At 40.5% G+C, this 18,058-nt stretch overlaps 1 protein-coding gene across 2 annotated transcripts in view; it reads left to right on the forward strand.

Moving 5' to 3' along the window:
* The first annotated feature begins 175 nt into the window (after window positions 1-175).
* The window catches only part of LOC147140451 (nucleoprotein TPR-like), a 34,366-nt gene continuing 16,483 nt past the window's right edge, over window positions 176-18,058 (forward strand). For both annotated transcript variants that reach the window (XM_086042712.1, XM_086042713.1), the window contains exons 1-24: window positions 176-439; window positions 814-918; window positions 1,102-1,166; window positions 1,250-1,340; window positions 1,464-1,567; window positions 3,273-3,437; window positions 6,146-6,238; window positions 7,042-7,122; window positions 8,054-8,141; window positions 8,994-9,131; window positions 10,912-11,006; window positions 12,045-12,242; window positions 12,346-12,453; window positions 12,627-12,844; window positions 13,469-13,635; window positions 14,124-14,242; window positions 14,323-14,471; window positions 14,581-14,743; window positions 14,967-15,101; window positions 16,252-16,392; window positions 16,468-16,651; window positions 16,739-16,926; window positions 17,002-17,142; window positions 17,925-18,041. In XM_086042712.1, the coding sequence (XP_085898838.1) occupies window positions 289-439; window positions 814-918; window positions 1,102-1,166; window positions 1,250-1,340; window positions 1,464-1,567; window positions 3,273-3,437; window positions 6,146-6,238; window positions 7,042-7,122; window positions 8,054-8,141; window positions 8,994-9,131; window positions 10,912-11,006; window positions 12,045-12,242; window positions 12,346-12,453; window positions 12,627-12,844; window positions 13,469-13,635; window positions 14,124-14,242; window positions 14,323-14,471; window positions 14,581-14,743; window positions 14,967-15,101; window positions 16,252-16,392; window positions 16,468-16,651; window positions 16,739-16,926; window positions 17,002-17,142; window positions 17,925-18,041 (3,204 nt within the window). In that variant the 5' untranslated portion in view covers window positions 176-288. The remainder of the gene's footprint in view (window positions 440-813; window positions 919-1,101; window positions 1,167-1,249; window positions 1,341-1,463; window positions 1,568-3,272; window positions 3,438-6,145; window positions 6,239-7,041; window positions 7,123-8,053; window positions 8,142-8,993; window positions 9,132-10,911; window positions 11,007-12,044; window positions 12,243-12,345; window positions 12,454-12,626; window positions 12,845-13,468; window positions 13,636-14,123; window positions 14,243-14,322; window positions 14,472-14,580; window positions 14,744-14,966; window positions 15,102-16,251; window positions 16,393-16,467; window positions 16,652-16,738; window positions 16,927-17,001; window positions 17,143-17,924; window positions 18,042-18,058) is intronic.

Raw genomic sequence — 18,058 nt, forward strand, 5'->3', positions numbered from 1 at the left:
TACATTGTTCTAATCAGGTTGCCACAGTTAAGTGGATTCGTGCACAATACATTCATTTAAATATAGATATTAAAAAAATGCAGACAAAACAACAGATCACGTTGCAGTGGCTTCTCAGAAGTTCTATCTAAATTTATTTTGAAGTGTAAAGTTGACCTCCTCATGTGCGTTTGAGAAAGTGAATCTTTCATCGAAATGTTCATCCGTGCTTTTGAAGAGTAGCTACAGCACGTTATGTCTTCAGGATAAGTTTAATACGTTAATAAACGTTTTACAGGATAGGCGGAGATGGCGGCCGTCCTGCTGCAGGCTCTGGAGCGAGCGGAGTTCAACAAACTCCCTAAAGGTGTCCAAAACAAGCTGGAGAAGTTTGTAACGGAGCTACAGAATGCTAACGAGGCGCTCAGGACTCAACAGGAGAGATTCAAAGCGGACAGTGGTACGTAGCTACAGTTCATTGAAATGGTTTCTTTAAGTTTGTAAACTGCCGTGCAAACACTTAGTGGAGGCAGTAAATTGAGTATTTCCAATCAGTCTTCTCAGGAATTTGGAAATACAATCAGTTGCACATGCTACCATCACCGGCTATTGATAGCGATATTGCTAACTTTGGCGAAAGACAGCTTTATCAGAAGCTGTTTCATTTCGGCATAGCCATCTGTTTACGGCGTGTATATAACGACATAGAGTATATTAAGATAATAAAAAAATAGTTGTAGAAGTCCATGTTAAGAAATGCCTTGTAGTTCTCCATTTAGGCAAACGAATTAAATGGGATTTGTGGTTTCTTGTTCAATGTGATCTCCCCTACAGAACAGCAGTACTTTGACATTGATAAGAAACTTGGGGAGAGTCAAGAACAGATCTTGTCTGCCACAAGAGACCTGCAGACACTCAAGGAGGAAAATAAAAAACTAAGTGAGTTTTCATTCATGCACGTTCATGTACTCGGGGTTTTTGTTTGTTTCAACTAACAGTCACAGCTCTATGTATAATTTTGTCTTTTGTGACCCTTATCACAACACTATTCTATAAATGATAACGTTTACATTTACATTATGTTGGTCATAGGAAGTTGTTCCTTTGTTTTTCTTTGTACAGATGAAGAGCTGAGTGCTCTTAAGGGAATTGACGGAGACACTCCAGAGGATAAAACTCAGCAGCAGGTTTGCCTCAATTATATTTAAAGTTGCATGTACTATGTGGCGCTATGACAAAAATTAATCTGTCTGTGTGTATTTTAATGCAGCAGTCAAAATCAAAGTATGAGATTGAGGCAGAAAAAAGGGAACTGGCACGGATGCTGGAGAAGAGAACGCAAGAAGTGGAGAACCTGACTGGTATGATGGCTAACAACACAAACATGGGTCCTGTGCATTAAGGACCCTTACTGGACATACTGTATGCCTAATTGGATCATTTTCTGTTTGTTTGTTTTTTTCTTGTATTTTTATGCATTTTAGAAGATGTAAAGCGCCTGAATGAGAAACTGATGGAAACCAACAAAGTCAAGTTGGAGTTGCAGTTAAAACTGGATGAGATCCAGTCCTCTGAGTCCTCTGTGCAGGTATACAATGAAACAGTCATTAGTCAGAGTGGAAGACAGTGTAGAACTGCTTTAACATACTGATCTGCCAGTTATCACTTGAGCAGTCAACAAAAGTGCACTTGAATGGGAGTGAAAATATGACACCTAGAGATAAGACTAGGGGTGGGCGATATGGGCAAAAAAAAAAACATCTCGATATTTTTTCAAAAAACTCACTAACGATAACTTGACGATATTCTACAAAAAATTATTTTAAACCTGTACTTGCTTCACAGACCAATTGTGGATAGACAGCGTTTGTGAGCAACATCTCTTTTAAATTACTAAATACAAATTCTGCAAAACAATGATTTTCTATGACAATATTTAACAATAAAGAACAAAAAATTATGTATAGATTTACATTGATTTTTGGGAATATTTATGTCATTTAAATGCCTCTGCTGTTATTCCATAATGATGTGACATTTTGAGCAGCAGTAAGTACTTCTGCACCACTGCCAATTACTACAGCAATCAGAATGAGAAAAATGTATTTGATGTGTGACGAAGTGTCACCCAGCGAGAGTAAAAAAAGACGTGTCTATATCACTGCCGTTACATATTTCAGAGCTCCCGGCGATCGACGGCGTCCGCCATTAGCCTAAGGCACGAATAAATTCCGCGACATCCTCCGCGGTCTCGTGACAACGTCACGTGTATTTTCTGATGCATTAAATTGGCTAAGAAACTGAACATTTTATTTTAAAAAAAGACACGGACGTATCCGCTCTCCCGGCTTTAAAGGTAGAAAGAGGCAACAGCGCTCCCGGCTTTAGTGGTAGAAACCCGGTGTTGCACTCCCGTCCTTAATGGGTTAACTAATTCCAATGGCCACATCCTATGATCACATTTATTTAGGCACAGTTGAAACCAGAAATTTACTTACACTTTATAAAAAGACACACTTTTTTCCCACTGTCCGAATGAAATCATACTAAACGTTTCCTGTTCTAGCTCAATTAGGATTACCTAAATTATTTGTTGTCATATTACATTGAAATACCAGCCCATCTCCTCATGCGAGCACTCATCGAAACAGGTGTCAAATGTTGTTGCTCGTTACTCTGGTGCATCATGCGTTGTCAGGGCACTTGTGTGTTCATTTTGTGCGGACTGACAACCTTCACCTCAGCCACCCAACAGTCAATGTTCTCAGATTGTTCTCAGACTGACTTTTTCTTTTCTTCAACATAAGACATTTGCAAATGTCTGCTTTTACTTTGGAAAACAATAATATCTTTCATCACAATAATTTTCAGACATGTTACGGACCAAACCAGGAACTGAATCATAATTTATGTTTGTAAATTTTCTGTACTGTCAATTCTAATTATTGTCTTGTTTTTGAATAAATGGATCAAAATTAAGTGTTTAAAAAAATGGGATTCCTCGATTAATCTACAGAATAATCAACAGAATAATAAATGATTAAAATAACCATTGCAGCCCTACTTGAATAGAATTTCAAGCAAACAATTATGGTAAAATTGTTGACCCAAAATTTAGTCTGATTTCATGTCTGTGAGGGTAAAAAAAGATGTCTACCTTTTCATATAGTGCATACAAACTTTAGTTTTAAACTGTAATATTGGACCCTCCCTATTATTTTTCTAATATGCCAGCTAATAATAACATATTGCTTTAATGCTAAAATATGTCCCGGTTGTGCATGTTCCTGTAGCACCGGGAAAAGCGCATGGAGCAGGAAAAGGAGCTGCTGGATAAGAAAATCGAGTGGTTATCTGCGGAACTGAAGACCAAAACTGAGGAACTGCTGAGCAGTAACAGAGAAACGGGCAAAGAGATTCTGGAGCTCCGGGGTAGTCTGAAAAGCAAGACTGAGCAGGTAACACACAAGCAATGTAGTTAAATGCAAAAACTCAGCCTACTTTGTAAAACGGGGTTAAGCCATTGTGGGGGCGGGGAGGCATTAAAACACTAGAACGCCCACAAGGCGGTCATGTGACTACTTATGCTTTACATTTGATGATGTCACCCTGCCATATCACCTGCTATTTTGGCGAGGAATGGCCAATTTACAAATTAAAGTCATCTACTTGTAGCCAGCAGAGTTGTTTGTCAAATATCACCCAGATTTGTCGCTCAATAGTTGTTATAAAAACCCCTGGGTGTTCTAGTCATTGTCATTTCAAATCTAAAGTCTTTGGATAATTATGCATCTTTCTACCGTTGCACGACAATTGTCTTGGACTAATGTAGTGACAGCACTGTGCTATTATGTACAATAGTCACAATCATTGATTACAGTTGCAGATGTAGTCTTCATCCTAGGGCTGAACAATTATGGCCAAAATGGTAATTACAGTTTTTTCGATCAAAATAGTAATCACTAGGGCTGTCTGGAAATCAGGGCAGATCACATGATTGGGACATGGGATTTTAAATTACTACTTATACTTTAGATCTTTACTTGATTTGAACCACTGCTGATACAGCCATATACAAAGGTACCTTGAAACCTTTATTAAAAAAAAAAAGATAATTGAGACAATTTGGATTTGGCCTTCCTTTTCTTCCTCATTGCATAGCAGAATGCGGAGGTATTGGATTGGGACTCGGTATCGACAGATGCTCCAAATTAAGTGACTTAGACTCTGACATCCTGAATAATCAAGATTGAAGTCACAATTATTCATCAGGAAAACATATATTTTTAGTGCTCCACTTTTCAACAATGTGTATTGAAAAAAATTCAACTTTAAAATAATTGAATTATAATTTTAGAATAAATTAAATAGAAAGTAAAATTTATCCAAGAATTGAAAATTTACCAAGGGCTAACTGAATAAATATGCCATTATTTTGCTTGACGACACTTGTCCTGAATCCGAAACAAATCCAGACAATGGAAGTTAATCCCTTTCGAGCCCTTACCGCGATGCTCTTCATTTCCAATTTTTGCTGTGATTACTTTTTGACATTACTCACTCTCATCCATCCACCCAGTGACATAAGGCTCCTGCTGCAGTGTACACTTACCTGTTAAGGCAATTTAATATAGCCTTAAAGTGGAAGTCAACCCAAATATATTTTTTTCTCAAGAATATGTTCTTTGCAAGCCCACTAATTGGAACACGGCATTCTGATAAATATTGCGTTTGTGGAATAAGAGTTAATCCACCCGTTTTTAGCCATCTAAGGGGGCGGCCATTTTGTCACTTCTGTCGACTGAAAATGACATTGCAACTGCTCAGGGCTCAGGGAACGACCAATCCCGGCTGACCTGTTTTCTGAAGCTGAGCCGTCATTGGTCGTTCCCTGAGCCCTGAGCAGTTGCTATGTCATTTTCAGTCGACAGAAGTGACCGTCCACTGAGATGACTAAAAAGGGGTGGATTAACTCATATTCCACAAACGCAATATTAATCAGAATGCCGTGTTTCAACTAGTGGGCCTGCTGTGAACGTATTCTTGAAAAAAATGTGTCTGGGTTGATTTCCCTTTAACCATTCGCTTGGCTCCTGGTGGTTGCCTGATTACAGTTTGAAAAAGAGCTTGATTAGTGCAGAAGAGCCTGCATTTTAAATGTAAATTTCGCCGATAATCAGGTACATTAAATCTTGCCTGACACAATTGTGATCACTATTAAAATAAGGTTAATTGTGCAGTCACACTATCACTATGAAACCCCGAATTAATCATTTAAATAGACAACAACTATTTGGTTTTGGATAGAAAATAACCTGCTCAAATAATCTTTCTGTTTAACATAACCCAGTTATACTTTTTAGCTTTGTCTGTCCTCACTTTTTCCTACCCATTTCTGCCTTAAAAGAATGTAACCCAAATTACACACACACACACACACACACACGCACGTACAATTTTATTCTATAATGCTTCCCAAAACGTGTTGCTAGCAAGTGCCATGGTAGCGATTGGTGAGTTGTGATGACTCATTGAGCTGAATGATGCTAACTTTGGATGGTCACAGGAGCTTCCTTTTAAGGTTAAACAATAAACCCCGGGAAGTATGACTGTTGTACGAGGACTCAATGAGTAACATAAATTTGTTAAGGTAGTGCGCCCTCCTCTGCCATTGTCTTCAGCTATGCACTTTTCCTTTCCGTTCCACAGACAATTTGCGTTAAACTACAAAGTAGGAACGCTAGGACAACTGCCTAACATTGAATGCAGCTAACCTAACGTGGTTTATATATTGTTTGAATTTGTCACATGCTTAATAGATCGGAGTTTACAAATTACTGTGTAACTATTTAGTAAGGATATGTCAAATAAGTAGTCCTCCAACAAGACTTTTCTGGTAGTCCTCCATGTCTTGAAGGTTTATGAATATACTGAGTGTGTATATAACACCGCTAAATGTCTTTGATTCCTTATATCCTAATATTCACATTTTTAAATAGCCTCCATTATGTTTTATTCACACATTGCTGTTGCAAATGCTCTTGCCCAAAAAAAAGTCATAAGTTGTGGTTAAAAAAAAAAAAAAAAAAGGGAGTGGAGGTTTTTGAAGAACAGGATTTTATACATGGTCCAATGTCTGTACTATTGATCATGCTTTCTTCAATAGGTGACCAGACTAGAAAGTCAACTCAGTTCTCTGAAGCAGTCCAGTGAAAACCAGCATAAACTAGCTGAAGACCTCAATAACAAACTAAAGCGGGTAGGTAAACAAATCAATACGTCAGCATTGTCCTTGAACTCTACATGTAAAGTATAGTTAATTCTATTTGTTTGAAAGGGCTGTGGAAAAAGCTATGACTGTTTACTGTTGTTATCTCAACCTTAGAGTTTGGTTTTAAAATTGCCTCATTGGAAAAGGATCTGCCGGTACTTAATCATGAAATAACACTATTTAATTTGATATACGGTATACAATACATCCGGAAAGTATTCAGAGCGCTTCACTTTTTCCACATTTTTACAGCCTAATTCTAAAATGGAATTCATTGGTTTTTTTTTTACATGCTGCAAATCATAATGATGTGAAAAAATGTTTTATTTTAATTTGACTTTTTTAAAGTTAACTAAGAGTAATAAAAAAAAAAAAATCACCATGTACATACAGTAAATGTTCATAGGCTTTACCATGAAGTTCAAAATTCAATTCAGGTGCTGTTTCCAATAGTCATCCTTGTGATGTTTCAACATCTTAATTGAAGTTGACCTGTGTTGCATTGATTTGATTTGAAATGATTTTGATAGGCAGCCATCCTTTCATATCTGTCCAAGTCCTGAGATCATAAGTTACGTGATGTTAGGTACCGTAGGTCGCAAAAAACTTTATTTAACATATATATCAAAATGCTTCGAATATCAGCCCATGCCTAGCAGTAACATAACAAAATGTGGAAAACGGAAGCACTCTGAATACTTTCCGAATGCACGCTATATGATAAATATTCACATGGGTGTTGGAAATGTGAAATTGGAACCATTGTTCTTACTCTCTGTTTAACGTTCTAGGCTAAGGATGAACTGAGTACCATGGAGGAGAAATACCGGAATGAGCTCAATGCTCATGTCAGGTTGTCTTCTCTCTACAAGGTAAGACCTTGTAGACTCAACAAATATGTACTATTTGCTCATCCCTCATTTTTTTATGCAATTGTCCATATTAGTTTCATGGGTAAACTGGAGCCAGCTAACTTAGGTTTGAGAAGCGGTGTACACGCTGGGTTGGGTGCCAGTCAATCGCAGGGCGCATGCCACATACTGGACACACAAACAGCCATTTACACTGGTACCCATGGGGAAATTTAGCTACGCCAGTGAATCTAACTTGCATGGTTTTAGAATGTGGGAAGAATCCAAAGTATGAAAAAAAAAACAGGCAAGCGCAGGGAAAACATGCAAACTGAATGTTCCGAGGGGCATTCGAATGTGCAAACCACAACTAGTTCTAACCACTGTTATGGGGCAGCACTGTGGCTGCCCCATAATACTAATGGAAGCATAATATTTACATAATAAGGTAAGCCTTTTTATAGAAAAATAAGATATTAGACTAATCTAGTTATTTAATTTTTTGCAAGTGAGCATCTGTCACAAACAAGAACAATATATTTTTTTTTTATTATTCAGTGTCTGTTATCTGTTTTTGTTAAGGAAACACAGGCATGTTTTTTGGGGGTGTGTGGTTACAAGCCCCTGATGCAGTATTATAACAGGGCAGTTGATGTTCAAGCAGAGTTGTAAAATTTTGGATCAGGACTTCACTTAGAAAAATAACTGATTCATAGGCAAGGACTGTTTTGCTCCCCTTTGTTCTTATGGTTTTGCGCAAGTAACAATGTGTGAGAAAGTGTACAATAAGTAATGTACAATAATCTGCACTTTTTCAAAATGAAGTTAAGTATCATTAATATGGCTATTAATTTGACGAATCAACAAGTCTTGGATTTAATAATTCATCATCACAATTATGTTGCTATCCTTATAGGTTAAACAGTTTTTTTTTTTAAATCCCATTTTGCAGGGTGTAGCAGCAGACATGGAAACTAAGAATCAAGAACTGAGCAGAGCAGTAGAAGAACTCAGCAAATTGGTTAAAAACACCGCTGAAGGTTTGAGTCCATTTTATAATTATATTTTTTCCTCATTATCCTTTCCACTTTAAAATTTAAAATCTCTGTTGCTTCATGGACCATAATCACTTATGGAATTGACTGGAGTCTTGTACATACATATACACAAGGTGTGCTACAAAGGTTCCAGGACTAGTGTCACAAGATATGTTTCAAATGCAAACTACAACTTGTCCCCTTCAAAGTAATGCCCCTGGAGTTACACACCATTGAGCTTGGAGAAAGAGGAGAAAAATAACATGAAATGAGGTCAATAAGGCAGGTTGCTCCATCAATGGTGATTTTCTTCTTAACTCATTCACTGTCATTGAGGAATTTAGTTGTCTTTTCACAGTCCAGCCATTGAATCCCAGGAACTTATTTACATCTGTTTCAAATATTTTCAAACGTTAAGTTAGAAGAGGGTCTGAAAATGTCTGGCAGTGAATGAGTAAACAAGGAACATTGAGTTGTTCAGGCTGTTGTGAGCATGGCAAGTGCATTGTCATGGTGAAACAGCCACAAGTTGTTCTGTCACAGCTCTCGCCTCTCCTTCTGCTCTGAACGAAGTAAGAAAAACAAGATCTCTTTCTAGACATGCTGGGTGATCCTCTGGTCCACACTGAATAGCAACACATATAGTTTGGGTTTGAAATGTAACTTTCGTGGCATTCACCCTGGAAGTTTACTCACTCATCTCTAAATACAGTGCATTGAACCTTTGTTAGTTATGAAATGAAACCTTTATATACACTTAAAGACATTTTACATACCTCAGCTTGAAAATGTTAAACACCTTTATGTTTGTCACTAAATCACTGTATATCCTCTCTTGTTATTGTGTACCGCTAGCTAACAAAGTGCTGGAAAAGAAGGTGTCTGATTCAGAAGAGCAAAAGGCCCATTTGGAAGCAGAGCTTCAGGAGAAGATCAAGAACATGGAGAAAGAGCTGGAAAATTCTCTGATGAAGGCGTCTGGCAAATATTGTTGTAAGAAAAGATGACCACTTTGTTTTTGCTTTTTCATGGTCAAATTTGTCCATCCATCCATCCATTATCTCCCGCTTATCCGAAGTCGGGTCGCGGAGGCAGCAGCTTCAGCAGGGAAGCCCAGACTTCCCTCTCCCCAGCAACATCCTCCAGCTCTTCCGGAAGGATCCCAAGGCGTTCCCAGGCAAGCCGGGAGACATAGTCTCTCCAGCGTGTTCTGGGTCATCCTCGGGGTCTCCTGCCGGTGGGACATGCCCGGAACACCTCACCAGGGAGGCGTCCAGGAGGCATCCTAATCAGATGCCCGAGCCACCTCAACTGGCTCCTCTCGACGCGGAGGAGCAGCGGCTCGACTCTGAGTCCCTCCCGGATGGCCGAACTTCTCACCCTATCTCTAAGGGAGAGCCCGGACACCCTGCGAAGGAAACCCATTTCGGCCGCTTGTATCCGAGATCTTGTTCTTTCGGTCATGACCCACAGCTCATGACCATAGGTGAGAGTAGGAACGTAGATCGACCGGTAAATTGAGAGCTTCACCTTTCGGCTAAGCTCCTTCTTCGCCACGACAGACCGATACAGGGTCCGCATCACAGCAGACGCTGCACCGATCCGCCTGTCGATCTCCCGTTCCATCTTACCCTCACTCGTGAACAAGACCCCAAGATACTTGAACTCCTCCACTTGGGGCAGAATCTCATCCCCGACCCGGAGAGGGCACGCCACCCTTTTCCGACTGAGGACCATGGTCTCAGATTTGGAGGTGCTGATCTTCATTCCGACCGTTTCACACTCGGCTGCGAACCGCTCCAGCGAGAGTTGGAGATCGCGGCTTGAAGAAGCCAACAGTACTACATCATCTACAAAAAGCAGAGATGCAATACTGAGGCCACCAAACCGGACCCCCTCGACACCTCGGCTGCGCCTAGAAATTCTGTCCATAAAGGTTATGAACACAATCGGTGACAAAGGGCAGCCTTGGCGGAGTCCAACCCCCACAGGAAACGAATCCGACTTACTGCCGGCAATTCGGACCAAACTCTGGCATCGGTGGTACAGGGACCGGACAGCCCTTATCAGGGGGCTCGGTACCCCGTACTCCCGAAGCACCCCCCACAGAACTCCCCGAGGGACACGGTCGAACGCCTTCTCCAAGTCCACAAAACACATGTAGACCGGTTGGGCAAACTCCCATGCACCCTCGAGGACCCTGCTGAGGGTGTAGAGCTGGTCCACTGTTCCACGGCCAGGACGAAAACCACATTGCTCCTCCTGAATCCGGGATTCGACCTTCCGACGGACCCTCCTCTCCAGCACCCCTGAATAGACCTTGCCGGGGAGGCTGAGGAGTGTGATCCCTCTGTAATTGGAGCACACCCTCCGGTCCCCCTTCTTAAAAAGGGGGACCACCACCCCGGTCAAATTTGTTTGCCTGTGGAAAGGGTGCCACAGAGTTTTCCAATTTGGTTCTATTTTCTGGTTAAAAAACTATAATAACTAAATGTGAACTTATAGTTGATTAAACTTACAATTATATTTGCAAATTAGGAAATATGAATTGGTCGTATTTGTTTAGTAGTCTACATTGTAAAATCACTTGGTCATTAATGGTGTGAATATGTGGGAGGCAATTGATGTATGAAAATGAATTAGTTATAATTTATCCTGAGCTTAGTCAAAATGTAGGAATTTATTGGCAAAATTGTAATATGAGCTGCCGTTTCATAAACACCTCCAGTTGTCTTGACCATTGTTACAACATTTGTTGAATGTTTTCCTTCAGGTGCGCCCTCACTGACTGAGGAGCAGCTGGAGTCCATGTGTCCGTCTGCAGCCGCCATTGCTGCCATTGTCAAGCCTGGAATGAAGTTCTTTGATGTAAGTTGAACAGAACAAACCTGTGTTTTAACCGTCTTTCTGTTTCCGTACAATACATTCATGATCTACTGTTAGATAAGGTGTGTTTTGTTTTATATGAGGCACAATTCATTCTAGGAAATTATCGGCAGAAATGGAAGTGCAATTACATTGATTGTAGTAAAACCTAAAAACAGTAAAATGGGTTGTCAACATTGGCTTGTGAATGTCACCTTCAATGATCCACACTCTATTCCACTGTTTATACGTGGATTCTATGTTCTTGTTTGAAACGGACCTCATTTAACCAGTTATTATCCAAAATGGTGGAGCTCAATGGGTTTGCACAATAATATTTTTTGATACCTGTTGACTAGAGGTGGGCGATATATATCGTTATCGATATCATCGTCAGTCTTGCATTCACGATGTGTAATTTTACATTATCGAGTATTAATACTGCCTCGAAGCGAGTCAGCCGATGGCCGCAAAGTATGAGAAAATGCTGAAAAATCAGTGCGCATTGACGGCGGCGGAGGAGGAGGAAGTGATAATCATTTACCGAATCAGCGGGAAGGCACGCACTCATGCACACACACACTCAGTACTTTAGCGAGCGAGTCAAACGTGACATCCTGGATGATCGGTTAACATTCGGTTTACACACTTTTAGTCCGCATCATTCGTAACTAGCCTGTATTCCCGAGACATGTTGCACAAACTACGACGGTTTATTAGTGTGATGCCAGCATACACCCAAACATGAATAAAGTCACAGGTCTACAAGTCTACAAGTCTACAAATATTTTTTGTAGAATATCGTCAAATTATCGTTATGGAGTTTTTTGAAAAAATATCGACCCCTACTTTTGACGGTATTGCACTATTGATACATACCAATTACATGTTGTCACTTATTGCTGTTTCAGCAAAAAAGGATACCATTAAGATCTCAAATTTGGTATTCTGCAGCCTTTAGATGCTCTTTTTATCTTCTCTGTGAAGTAACCATATTCCTGTGACTGATTTCGCATCTGTCTTTTGTCTTTGTGCTGTCAGCTCTATAATGCATATTCTGAGTGTCAGACTCAGCTGCAACTGGAGAAGCAGGAGACCACAAGGGTGAGCAAAGTGTTGGATGAGGTCATCCAGGAGGTGGAATCCAAAGCACCTGTCCTGAGACGTCAGAGGGAGGAGTATGAGACCATGCAGACCTCAATGGCGTCCCTGTGGAATAAACTGGAACAGGCTCGAACGGTGTGAGACGTTGACATTCAGCGCATCCATTACTTCAACTGCTATGGAAATAAATCTAAATAACTGCATACTTCTTTAAATACAACTTCTGTGTCATTGTTAGGAGATCTACAGTTTACAGAAAGAGAAGGATGAGGCCAAGCTACATTGTGACAATTTGGAGAAGGACAAGCTGAGGACAGAAAGACTGCTGGATGATACATCTACACAAGTACTTTGCATATAGCCACGTACACCATATGCACAATGGTTTTTAAAGCAGACAAGTATCATTATAATAAACAACATAGAAAGTCATTTGTTTTGTAGCACTTCCTTTCACATTCAGTATTTGCATTGATGCACTAATTTGCTCACTGTGGTATTACTTTTCGTTCATTCCAGGTGTGTGCACTACTAGTTGAACTTGAAGAAGCCCGAGGTAATCAGGTGACCAAAGATGATGGCAGTCCCTCTAAAATTTCTGGCCAGGTCACCAGGCCACATCAGATTTCCTTCCGCAGTGTAGAGGAGCTCCAGATGCAAAACAGAAGCCTACTGGAAAGGCTGAGGAACCTTGAGGAGGAGAACACAAGGCAGCAAACCCAAACAACGTCAGCACGGTAAAATTGTTCTTACTACCATGTGTCGCTCTCTCTCTCTTTTTTTTTTTTTTTAACTTTTAATGATGCAGTGCTTGAAATGCCATTACTCAGAGTTAATAGTGTGTAAACACTGCAAACTCCACTACATTAAGATAAAAGATATCTGATAAGATTTTAGATATTCTGATTTGTGATTCGAAAAATTATAAGTACAGTGTCAGAAATATGACCCTTTAGTATGAATGATGTATGCATTGACACTAATGCTATTGCTCATCGATAAACACAGAAAGCATATATTTGTCTAATAAGCGTTAAGTATGTTTAATATTTGCCACAACATTATGCCCATTTTGTCAATTTGAAGAGATTTTAAGTTATTCTGTGCACATAGTAATTGTAATAATATATAAACGTTCCCGTTTTTGCACAGTATTCATTTTAGTTGTTTTGATACATCTGTTGTATTTTCTGTTTTTGGGGTTTGAACAAAACCAAAAATATATTATAACATCATTCCACACATGCACCCTCTCTGTCATTTTATCCATGGTATTGTTTTGAATGTCCTTAATGAACAATCCTTGCTTTAAATATATTCTACTGAATAAATTAAACATTTGCCTGTCTGTTTCCTTGCAGTGTGTCAGAGTTGGAGGCCATTGTGGATAAGCTTCAGAAGGAGGTGGAGCAGCTGAGAGAGCAGAGGAACCAACAGAAGCAACTTGCTGACTCCAGCACTAGACAGAGAGATATGTACAAAGCCCTGCTAACACACAGCACTGGCGGCTTTCACCTGCCCTCTCAAGGTGACACCTAGAACCCCATTTTAGACCTGTTAATCGTTTTGAAAATTTTGCTATGTACCGGTATATTATATCATATGTCATAAGGTAAGAGAATATTGTTACTTATGTGGTTCACAAGAACCAACAAATTACAGGTCAGAGGTTTCATTGCGAAGATTTGATTATAACATGACCGAGTTACAGTTGAATTTATCAATCAGACTTTGTTTGCACTTTTCATACATCACCATGCAAGTGCTTCACATTGTTAAAAATCCATGCCCCCCAGCACCACTACCCACAAGGACCCAAGCACATATATGCACAAAGACGATATAAAAAGATTTAAAAAAGGAGTACATGACTAAAAAGAGCAACACACTCACATCATGTTTATTCTCGTCATCCAGGCGCTAAAAACAAATGAGAGAATGGCTATTTAGGAAGTAAACCCAGCCCTGAAAAGGTGTAAATACATTTGTTTATTTGACATATTTCCTTTGTTCCAGATTTTTCCCACCCTGCACCCACTCGGCCATCCGCCCCAGTAACTCGTTCAACGCCCTATAGAGCTGCTGCTGCCGCGGAGTCTGCGCAATCCGCACAGGCGAAAGCTGCATTAAAGCAGGTAAAACAAATGTTCTCCTGAATTGCTGTGCTAAGTCGTATTCAAATGAAGCACCTCAATGTGGGTCTCTGTTCCTCCAGCTAAATGACGCCTTCACCTTGTATAAGAAGGAGAAGGCAGAGAACGACAGAATGTTGAATGACTCTCATGACAGACAGGAGCGACAGCTGACAGAGGTTCGCTGCAGTAATGCCAAATTGACTTCCCAATTGGAGTTCAGCAACAAGAGGTGTGAGCAAAATTACAGACATCAGCCATGATGGAATTATGGCTGATTTTTTTTTTTTTTGTAATGTCTTCATGAATTGCTTTTTGTGTTGCATCTCTTTTTATGGTAGGTATGAGATGCTCCAAGAGACTGTCACAGCGTTCCGTAGAGAGACCTCAGCTCTCCAGGACAGGAACCAAAAAATGGCCGCGACCGTTCAACGACATGAGCACATCATCCACACTGTAACCCAGGACCTGCGGCAAGCTAATGAAAAACTGGCGTTTGAGGAGGTGAGGACTAGCATTGTGGACCTAACGTTCTTAGGCCTATAGAAATCCTCTGAATTTGTTTTTCCCCCCAGAGGGCTCATGCTACACCAATTTTTGTTTTAGTTCATTTTCTCTTTCAATTTTCCGAGGCGTATTCCACGCTGAGAGGGGTGTACCTATCATGTAACCAGTTTGTTTGTCCCCTCAACTGCCATTGCACATAGAAGTGTATCTTTGTCTGTAGGTGCGCGTTGAGAACTTGACTAAAGAGAGAGACATGTTAAAACAAGCAGAGAGTCGACTCAATCGAGAGAAAGAGGCCATGCTGGCAGAGCAACGTAACCAAAACCTACTACTCTCCAACCTCAAGACCATACAGGTAATATCTCTCTGTTCTCATAACATGTCAGTTTCCACTTCGTTATTGACAAAAAGTGCTTATGGACTACATTGGTCGACACAGTGGAGCTTGAGCTTAGCGCCTCGCAGTCAGCCTTTCTGTTCGGCAATTCGTAGCAGACTGTGGCAAAATCATGTAGTCGAGACACAGGGATGACAGTCATTGGTCTTCAAGTCGAAGATGAGCCAAAATTGTTCTTTGCAATAATAAATTCTGTGTCGCTGCTCACCATTTTACAGGGTTTGGTTACGTGGTATTTGCAATGTGAGTATGTGGCCGCTTGGATATCAATTTCAGTAGATGGCAGGGGGTAGTGCTGCATAAAATGTCAGTCTCCTTGGATGGCTAAAAAAACGGGTCGATTTAATCTACTTAATTCTTATCCCGCGAATGCAATATTAACCAGAAACCGTGTTTAGGCTAGTGGCGGCACATTGAATATACGCGTTATATACTATTTTTGACTGCTGCTTTAAAAAACACAAAAGATGTGCTGAAGACCTCCCAAGTCCAATGTTAAATGCATTGGCTCTACCTTAAAGTGCAAGTCAACCCAAAGACATTTTTTCCCAGAATATGTTCTATGCTGGCCCACGAGTGGGTCTGAATAATAATTGCATTTGTGGAATATGAGTGAAGCAGCAAAATCCACCCCTTCTTAGATTGACCTGAGCAACTGTGATGTCATTTTCAGTCGACAGAAGTGACAAAATGGCCGCCCTCAGTGATGGCTGAAAACGGCTGGACTAACTCTTATTCCACAAACGCAATATTTATCAGAATGCCTTGTTTCAACTAGGGGGCCTGCATAGTACATATTCAGGAACACATGTGTTTGGGTTGACTTCATTTTTAAGGCATTATGCATTTTTTTTCCACAATTCAAAACATTTTTTAGGTGTCCCTATTATAGGTATTTGATGTTCCTCAAAAGGTACAAAACCAGTCACTCAATTATGGGGTGTGCATTTCTGTCTTATGTATGCAATTCTGTCTCATTTAAACTAGCCCCACTGTTTTGTTACAGTGAGGTAAAAACTATTTGTAAACAAACAAAAAGTCAATTTTCCATATGTCTCCCTTAAATTCATTTTCACTCTTGACCTCTTTTTCTTCTTAATTTGTGTAGTTAACTATGGAACATACAGACACAGATATTCGTCAACGACTGAACAGTAAGATGGAGAATCTGCAAACAGAACTGGCCTCAATGAAGACTCGGCTGGAGCAGGAAGTAGCCCAGAGACATACCCTTGGACGCAATATGGATGTACGTAACCTTATTCATTTTAATATTTAAGTTGAACAAAGCGCCCATTTTTCCTTTTTTTTTTTTTACATCTAGGCTCAATTGGTAGAAGCTAAGAAACAACTTCAGACACAAAACACCCTGCAGCAGAAGACAAGAGAGTTGTTGAAGAACTCTGAACAGCAGGTGGCTGCGCTGAAAGCTCAACTGGCTTCCACCTCATCTGAGGGTGTTAGCACTCCAGTAACCAGAGCAGCAACTCTTAGAACACCTGTTAGAGGTAACTATCTGTGAGTGAAATAATGCTGTGCTGTAGTCAATACTATGCCCCTTTCCGTGAACCATTTTCCCCCTTATATACTTTCAGTGCGCTCTCCGGTTCAAACCACTCAGCAGCCTAGCTTGTCTGAGCTGGCAGAGGCCAAAAGTAATCTAAATGTAGCAGAGGAACAGAACAGCAAACTAGCAGAGCAGCTAAAAAATGCTAATGCTACTGTTGAGCAGTACAGGACTGTGGTACTGACTTTGGAAGACAGTCTGAAGAATGAGAAAGAGGTAAAGTCGATGCCATTTCTTTTTGCGAACATGCTCGCACACATGCACATTCACTCTTTCTTGATGTCCTCTCAGCAACGCTCTCCTCTTGAGATGAGACTCAAGGAGTCAGAAGACATCCAGAAGCAGCTGGAAAATAGAATATTAGAGTTGGAGAAAAAGAATCAGCAAGCGCAAGAAGAGAGGAGGAAGGCTTTGGACATACTTGAGAAACAAGTAGGTCTTGTCACACATTTGAGTAAATTTGCAGGAAGCCACACTCGCATTCAACCATTGTTCCAGCCCTCAACAATTATTGAAAGTTGACCAGCACAGGTCTGTTTTTCGACATCCTGCTCCAACTCAACTAGCTGATTCAAAACCTAGTCCGCAAGAATCGTTAGAAAAGAACACTACACACCAGAGCATGAATCGGGGTTAGCGTTATGTAGCTATCTTTGGCCAGCCTGATTGCCGCTCGCCTTTAGAGCCATACCAGGAGCAGCAGCACCACGGAATGGAACAACAAACAGCAGCGATGTGAAGTGATGCTGCGTCGCCAGATTATTATGTCTAATAAATGCACAACAACTGCGTGGTAAAGAGAACTTTATTCATCATAGAATTTTTGGGCAACGTGCACCCCCACCAAGACACTTTACAATACTGTGCCATTACTGTCGTAACACTTCACTCGGAATACTGTATTTCTTATTCAAAAGTCAATTTACTGTGTGCGGCCCTAAATTTTCTTCCAGTGCCCTAAAATTTTAAGTTAGGGGCTACTGTTCTAGTAAAACATGTTAGCCTGGACACCTGTTGTCATCATTCTATTAGTTTTGATCAGCCTGTGTTTCTGTGTGCTTTGTTCCATCCAAACCTGCCAGAAAATGAAAAAAAAAAAAGAATAGTTCATTTTCCCCAGTGTGATATCTGGGCCTGATGCTGGACTCAACTTTAAGCATCGGTTACTTTAAGAAGAAATGTAGTATAAAGCTCTCCTCTTTTGTCTTTTCCAGGTGAGTGACCTGCAGCGCAGTCTAAAGGCCAGCCAAGTAGAGCAGCAGGAGGCGCTGGAGAGAGCTGCTAAAGCTGTCACTTTGGAGCAGAAGGCCATACAAGAGAGCCTGCTGCAGGTCATTAGTAACAAACA

The sequence above is a fragment of the Filicampus tigris genome, chromosome 10 (assembly GCF_054856515.1).
Source record: "Filicampus tigris isolate MCC_2025a chromosome 10, RoL_Ftig_1.0, whole genome shotgun sequence".
Classification (NCBI taxonomy): domain Eukaryota; kingdom Metazoa; phylum Chordata; class Actinopteri; order Syngnathiformes; family Syngnathidae; genus Filicampus; species Filicampus tigris.